General features: G+C 38.3%; 1 protein-coding gene across 1 annotated transcript in view; it reads right to left on the bottom strand.

The window, feature by feature from the left end:
* Positions 1-3,052: 3,052 nt before the first annotated feature.
* The window catches only part of LOC118422984 (coadhesin-like), a 10,341-nt gene continuing 4,898 nt past the window's right edge, over positions 3,053-8,495 (bottom strand). The window contains exons 4-9 of the mRNA XM_035830879.1: positions 7,459-7,473; positions 6,925-7,097; positions 5,162-5,274; positions 4,100-4,402; positions 3,214-3,376; positions 3,053-3,058 (exon numbers count right to left, since the gene is read on the bottom strand). Coding sequence (XP_035686772.1) covers positions 3,053-3,058; positions 3,214-3,376; positions 4,100-4,402; positions 5,162-5,274; positions 6,925-7,097; positions 7,459-7,473 — 773 coding nt within the window. The remainder of the gene's footprint in view (positions 3,059-3,213; positions 3,377-4,099; positions 4,403-5,161; positions 5,275-6,924; positions 7,098-7,458; positions 7,474-8,495) is intronic.

The raw sequence follows: 8,495 nt of genomic DNA on the forward strand, positions 1-8,495 counted from the left end.
GCATCATGTGTAACATTTTTAAAATGACCTTGAATGTATGTAGTTTTAGTCATTTGGATTGCTAAAAACAAATTATCCGGTGTACCTTCGGACGACGTCTAAAATTAATATTTTTGGAGTATTTCGATTTAAATTCAAGTAGCCTTTGTAAGGCGAGTCGTGTTATGTTTCCATTTTAACAATGATTATTATACTTTTTGACAAAATTTTAAACAGTATTCACACAACTAACGTTCAATTAGCTCGGGAAGCTTTCGAGACGAACTCCGTCTCTTTGTCAACCCGAGGTCTCATCTTGGAGTTTCTCTGTCACATGACGATTGATGGACATTGTCACGTGACAAGACACAGTCATACACTGGTCTCAGGTAGTGACGACCCCTTTCCTTGATTATTATTATGGAAAGTAATAAAACGTTTTGTTGCATTTTGTCGTGACTTTCTATATAGACCATTTGTCATCGCAAAGCGTCATCCAAAAATATTACCAAAATGCCATTACAAACTTATTTCTTAACAAAAACGTCTTGGGTATAATGTTGTCCTATTCAATTGAAACATGAGTGAAATTTCTGGATGCGCGTGAATTCAATTTCTTTTAAGTATGTAAGAAGTTGGAAATTTGGAAATTTAAAAAAGAATGATTTAAAGGTATCCGGCTTGGATCCCCAATATTGTAGTTAGTGGCAGCGTGCAATGGTAGTGACAATAAAACGAAAACAAACGTATGGCACTTGTGGAATAGGTTGCCACATATATGATGTCACATTGGCGCACTGAAACTTGTGTGACACTGTGTTTTTGGCCCACTTTTGACAAGTTCGCAAAGAGTCTTAAAGGGCGTCACTCAAACATCAGTCGTGTAAAATATATTTTTTCAAAGGCACAAAGAGGGCGTGGGGAGTATCGTACATAGAACCTCTTGGTTCGGAGCCCAACTCTCTAACAGTTAAGCCACACCGGCACACCATGAAATGGTTAACTTGGTACTCGTGCTTTAAAATACCTGCATTATTTGTTACATTTTGCATGAAGACGTAACCTTTTTCTTTCGAAGATCTATTGTCAAAAGGTAAGCAATCAAAGTACATCCAGGAACTTTGCTCAATGTGTCCGTTAGTATAAAAAAACAAAAACAAAAACAGAAAAAAAGCGTCTAGGGTATAATACTCTTACCTAATTTAGCTAAAAGCATCAAAGGCAAACGTTTTGGATAAGCTTCTGTTGTATCAGTTAACCAATCTATTGCCAAACATCACGACATGTTGACGTTCCAGGGTGTTATGTCAGCATGGTTGTCATGTGGTCTTTTTCTATTATATGTCATCTGCCATGTTTGGCAGACCCTGGTAGGCCCACTCCTCACGGCGGGACCGCTTCAGCGCGATGGCGGCGCCCATCACGACAAGGGCGAGCGCCATCAGCCCTCCTCCTGCAGCCAGCATGGCCCAGGGTGCGCTTTGGCGGCCAGAGGCAGTCTCCTGGTCACTCATCAGGCGCAGAGTGTCTGCAGGTAAAATATATTACATCGGTTAGGCTATAAAAGCGAATTGGATTCATTATTCTAGTCTATTTTTCTTTAAAATTCACGTCATCCACGTTTGACGCAGTTTTCTGTTAGCCAACGTGTATAGATTTGTAACAATTTTTTCGACGCAAAGGGCATGGTTGCTTCTTTATGTCATTGTTATGTTACATCATGTCGATTTTTAATAGGATCAAAAGTGTAAAATATCAGCCAAACAGAAAGAGCATTTACTGGAATAATAAACTCGGCAAAAAGTTTCGAATATTTACTCAAATTTCCCTGATTATGTTCAAAACTGTATCGTCCGGTTGTTATGGTCGGCGGTGACATTGAGTCAATCAGTCCCTTTTTTCATGTTAATTATGATTGCTAGCCATAAGTCGTAGGAAGGATATTTCATCCTTAGTTAGTACTCCATCCTCGCATCCTTGAGGTAGTCTGCAATGGTCCTTGCTCTGAGTGGACGGGTGTTGTAATATTGCAGAATGGAATTTGGTCCAATATTTAAGGTTTGCTATGGATGGAAGATGGTGTGCCTATATTTCACCACATTGAAGTCACCTGGAATTTTGAAGAGTCTTATTTTTTTTTCCTATGGCCTATACCGCCCTACTTTGCCTCCACCGCCAAACGCTGAAAGCTAATCTTGTCGTGTCAGTGTCAGTGTTCTCATTTTCGCCTTCACGCTTTGATTCGGCCATCCAACTGCCAAATGGGCAGATATACTCTACTCAAATATGGTAAAACAAACTTGTATGTTCTGTATACCAAACGTAACGTGAAAAGAGGATTCATTGAATTACTGACACAAGCGCCGATACCAACAGGACAATGCAGTGTTAAACAGAAGCATGTAAATTTGGTCACTTTTTGGCACTTTTGGTGACTCTCTCACGATCACGTAAGCAGGCGTGATGCTCGTTTCTTGAGTTTACAACCATAATACGTTTGATACCATAGGGAATGGAATTAAACATGCTTTCTACTGATGTATAATACACTGATATCTATGCAGAAAATGATTATAATATATATAGGAAATATAGGAATTATAATTATACCACAGTTGATATTCCAAACTTTTATGCGCCAAATTTAGATAAATTTGTAACTGCGTTTAAACTTAGTCTATTTTTCTCTACAGCAGCTGTAACTAAAGAAGAGCGTTGGTGTGGTAAGAAAAAAGAGCCTAAGTAATCAGACGGACCAAAATTAGATAAACACGCACCATCCTTGTCATCATCCAGAATGATTGGTCCCTGGTAGATCATGTGACGTCCCCTCATGTCGGTCTTCTCACCAGTGGCTCTCTTTGCCCTCTTGGTGCAACCCTGGAGAAAATATAATGATGCGTGATTTAGAAACAACTAAGGCCTGTAGTTTAAAATGAAATTTTCACGTCTTGAAATAAATAATATCTAAACTTCCTTTTTTCTGTTGTGTCACACATTCAACTGAAACTGTTTCCTTTGGTCGCGTGTGCTTGTTAACGTTTGACATGTGTGAGAATGAGAAGGTAAGGGCCTAGACCTTGGTAGAGGGTGATAAGCTTAAAATGAATGAGCTTAGAACCCGAAAAAAAGAACAACCTTTATTAAGATCTACCGCTTTCCTGGGGTACGACTGTCTGCATTACTACTACCGCTTTTGATACTGCAATCATTATTGTGCATTTGAGAACAAACCTGTGCACAGCGGGACCCAGAATCAGTGCCGTCACAGACCAACACCTCACAGTGCACGTACACCTCCTCCCACTCATTGATGAAGTGAAAAGCTTCAAAGCTAAAGCGTTCCTTGCTGTTGTCGGTTATGTTGTAGATTTGCAGGGTTTTGTCAGAAGGACAGCTGGAAAATGAGAAAAATGTTTACTTGTGAATGATACCTAAAAAAATAATAACAGAACGAGTAAGTGACTATCTTTTAAAGACTGTTTTGCAAAGAACAGTGTATGACTATTATGATTAATAACCAATGGTAATCACAGAGCTTAATCAGCTGATGACACATCACGTCTTAAAGAATATTTGATAAGGGTGGCATTAATATTATTTTATTACGTTGGGTTTTATGCATTTCACAATAATGGCAAAGAACTTTATTGTCATGGAAATAACATATTTGTAACAATGAATTCCCCATCTCTTTAGCTAGTCCGGGTTTCCGTTGTAGTGCACGGTAAAAAATGACTTAAGGGTTTCGAGGGTCTGAGTTTGAATCACTTCTATTACAAATTTTGCTGCAAAGAAACGTGTTTTTGGTTAGAATTGTGTTAGGACCCGAGACTTTTTTTCCTAATATTCCTCCGACTTGACTCTAATCCGGTAAGACTTCTTGAAGTAACCTAAATTACCGAAATCATAAAAGTCGAACGAAACTAAGTTGGTTTTGTAACTAGAAGGGTATTTTCAGAAATGATACACAGTTACTTTGCATTAGAATGATTTCTGGATGGAGACGGTCACTGGACTTGAGGCTGTGCGGCCTCCAATCGAAACCCGAAATAAACTGGGGTGTGTCCATGAAGAGCTTAGACTATCCAGAATAAGCTCAGCAGACATTTTTGCCTACCCGTCCCTGATGAGTTGATACTGCGGAGTGTCGTCGGGTCGAGATGACATTGTAGCCTTACAGTTCAGCGCCAACACGGAGAGTCTATGCCCGTGCCCCTGTACCTCCAGCTGCATGTAGATGTGCTGCAGCATCCTGAGGTGGATGGGGTACTGGCTAGCCCGGTATGGACTGTGGTACTGATTTGTGGGAAACATGGAGAGACGGACCTCCAGCTGCCCGAACCCCTCCTCCGTTAAGTTCAGTCCACCCGGGATAGGCTTGAAGGTGGATTCCACCCACTCCTGGCGCTTGTACTTGCATCTGTACGGAGATAACCACGTGCAAGTTTTACCAAAAAAAAGAAATTTTTGTTGTCTTAACTTCTAATACTTTGCTACAGAAAGGTACTTGTAAGTTGAATTTCAAGTATTTTTTCTCTAATGACATGGGACAAAAGAAAAGTCACATGTTTGTTAGTGGTTGAAAAGAGATGAGCTGATCACACATTTAATGATTTTGAATATATTTATAACAATATTCAGTGGCGTAACGACATGAGGATGGTAAATAATGATCATCATCATATTTCCAGGCGCCTCGGACCAATCAGAAGGCCCCATTCCATGTTTGTTATGACGCTATGGCACATATATTCCGTCCAGCCAGGTGTCAAACAAAATCAACACCGGTACCGGATGAAGAAATTTTAAGAAATTCGACAAAGGAATTCACACGTTAAGTGTCATGGCCAGGGATCTATGCGCCATACAGGAGTTGGCAGGTTTGGGTAGGCTATATGGTGATAACGTTAATGATCCGCATATTCATCGGTGTATATGGTGTCATAATGCCTGAACAGGCCCTTAGCTATAACCAAGTAAAAAAAAAAAAAACACTTCGTTTGCTTCACTCACTTGCTGGTTTCGTTTGGTAATTATAGCAAAGGACCAGGCGTTATGACATCATACACACCTCAGGGCGGGTCATTTACCCTTAATTGAAATACAAAAAAATCATCAACCCCATTTTAACATTTGAATTGGCCAGAAAGATATTCATAATAGAAGATCTATAACTTACATGGATGTGATCCTAACGCTGCTCTCTTTCCTGCTGATGACACCATTATTTTCCGGTTGGGAATCTAGAATAATGCTGTTTTGGAATGTGACGTACTTCTGGGTAAAATTTGCCTGGTGAAAAAAAGAAAATTACTGCCTATCTGTGTAATTAGATCGCTTTGTTCACCAAAAGGTAGTTTCTGATTGCTTTGAAAAAAGAGACTGAATGGTAGCGAAACAAATGTTAGAGTCCATTCCAAGACACCATGTTGATGTTTGTTGCCATTGTTTAGAATTGATTTTGAAGTTTTGATATTATATGTCTATGACATTTGATACTTCAGAAATATTTTAAATACTTTCAACTTTATAAATATTTCCCTGGTCCTGTATAACTTTGGACATATTCATGGTGTGGAATTGGATACTTCTAATGGTTGCTAAATAATGATATAAGCATTCAACCATTATTTACCATGTTCTACCATTTTCTACCATTTTTTGTAAATGGTTCAGTGGGCTGGGAAGATAGCAATTCACACATCCTTGCAAAGTATAGTTGGGTGCCATGCAACAATGGCCCACCAGAAAGGATCCACGAGTGCCCAGCAGTGAAATCTAAAAATATACTGATGCAACAATAGGGCTTATTTTTATGGGGGTAATAAACTAATTTTACCAATTGGCAAAGTTTATAAGTTTGTAAATGTGAAATAATCCCACAGAGGTTTCACAATTATTCCAAATAAAGATATCATTTTTTACAATTACTTTCAAAATGTTTCTAAAATATTCAAAGGAATTCAAATAGATGAGTATTTCCAAGTCAAGTTTTTGAAAAGAATTTGATTATTGTGGCTCAGATATTCTTTTATTCAAAATAATTCAGACTAATTATAAATATCGCCTAAAAGCCTTCATGGTGTCTTGGAATGGACTCTATTATATATACAGTAAGTATTCAAAATACCACAAGTAAGATAGAACAGCACCCTTACCCTATGTCGCATGCCATTTTACCATATCAGCGTTCATGTTGTACAGCTTCAGAAAGACTCTAACTAGTTAAGGCTACCAAACTTTGTAACTTTTGAAAACATCTATGAAGTTAACATTTTTTTGGGTGTTGTGATAACTTTTTTATTACTCTATTCAGACCGGGAGGGCTTTTGAGGCCTGCGCCAACTTCGATGTCCTATAACGCCAGAACGCCTTACGCTAAAGCCACCAAATTTGGTGAGTTTTACTAAATATTGTTGGCAACAAATTTACGAAGTTGACAAATTTTTCATTTTTTCGTGTTGCCATTGCAACCGTTTGCTGACAGGCAGTTTTGCCAAAAATCACTATCTTTGGTTCTAACAATGTATTTTTCACATTTATTTGCTTTATTACTGATATTTTGTTACATAAATAAAATCTTATATTATTTAGCATATCTTTCATAATTATATATGCAGCAATTATGCTAATTTGATGACGCCATCAGCCCAAAATCCAAGATGGCGGACCCTATGGCCATAACAAGAATAACAAGGTAATTATCGCTTAAAATTGGTAACTACCTGGTATTTTTTCATCAAAGACCATCTAAATGAAAAGGGTTACAATTTGCATTGATTTGTACAAAAATAAAGTTTTATTTTTTCTGCTAAAGCCCAATTATTTTCATACACTAATATCTCACTTAATTCATTGTACCATTTATTGCTAAATATTAATAATTTGAGTAAGGTATAACTTATTTACCGTTCCTCGAATAATAAAAAAATGTACACACACCTGAGTTCCACAGTCGTAGAGGTCTGTGTGAAAAATGTAGTTGGTTCCTTTCTTTTTGGCACGACAATTGTCCTCGTCGTGATCAGACCAGTGAAGGTTGTCCAGTTTGACTTTCTTCAGCTCATTAATGGGAATTGCCAGCTCCATGTCGCCATTGCTGCAGTTGGCAGAAGCTGTAGAAAAACAGTTGGCATTGTTTTTAGCCCCGATGTCTAAATAGAATTATTATTACAAGACAACTACTTTTTCAAGCACATTGGCGACGTATGACAAAAGTTGCATTATTATATTTTCCAGAATCTTTTGACTGTAAACAGGCCTCTGCGCCTCAGGTGTCACCGAAATACTTTGCCTTTTTTCGGAAGCATTTGAAAAAAAAAGTCTTCATTGTAATAAATACACAATAAAATGTTCTTTAAGGCCATATGTGTAACCAAGGGGGAGGATTACTTAATGCTATGTTTTGGATATATGGAAAAAAAACAACTAGAAAGGCCTCTCCTACTACTAAAATAAGACTTTTATTTGACTCACCTGACATGCCAGGTTCTGTGTGAAAAAGGAAGAAATTGAATTAATAAGTAGGCAAAAAATTGTAAGATATGATTTTATAGTAATGCTTATGTAAGCAATTATTTGAAAAGTTTCCCTTAGTAACTATATGAAATGGATCGTGATTTACATAATTTGCATCTCATTATGTTTATTTTCACCAAAAGTAACAGCCTACCAAAACATAGAATATCCTACAATCCCCTCTGGATTTATCCTTCGCAAAAGTAACAAACTATAAAACCCACTGCAGTTCCGAACAAGCTGCTAGGCAACCCAAACTTACACTATTTACTCCCTGTCCCAACAGTTATCTACCACTTAAAATGATGAACCTGCCACTGCAAGAAAACTTCAGAAAAGCTTTGATGCATACTTGCCGTACCCAAACCAGCCGTCAGGAAGCCCATTATCGAACTTGACCTCTCTTTTGTGACCCCTAGCTATCCACCAAATATCATTAACATCCATCAAGAACATCTCGAGTTATCTTATATACAGACAGACGCACTTACATACAAAGCCAGCTACAGAACCATAGTTAAAACCTAACTAAACCATTCTCGAACTTGACAATTATCTCCACTCCCGCTAAAAACCTACCAAGCATCGTGAAAATCCCCAGCTGCATTTTTAGTTATGCTGCCCAAAACAAAACGGAAAAAAAAGCTCACTGCTATACCGTTTGCCAGGTAAACCGTTTGCGGACTAGGCAGGCTTTTTCACAACCACTACACACCTACCAAAAGTCAGAAAGATCAATTCACAATTTTGTCGACTAATATGCTAGTGCCCACATACAAACCCACGTAACAGAAAAAACATAATCCAATTGGCTAAGATAACAATAGAACTTAGAGTTACCTGGACAGAAAACTCCCGAGTCGCACTCTTGTGTCTGCTCAGGATCTCCATCACACTCCGCTCCGCCGTTCTTTGGTGCCGGATCGGTGCAGCTTCGTTCCCGAGTCTGGGTACCATTTCCACACGTTACGCTGCAGTTAGACCATGGGCTCCAT

The sequence above is a fragment of the Branchiostoma floridae genome, chromosome 9, assembly GCF_000003815.2.
Source record: "Branchiostoma floridae strain S238N-H82 chromosome 9, Bfl_VNyyK, whole genome shotgun sequence".
NCBI lineage: Eukaryota > Metazoa > Chordata > Leptocardii > Amphioxiformes > Branchiostomatidae > Branchiostoma > Branchiostoma floridae.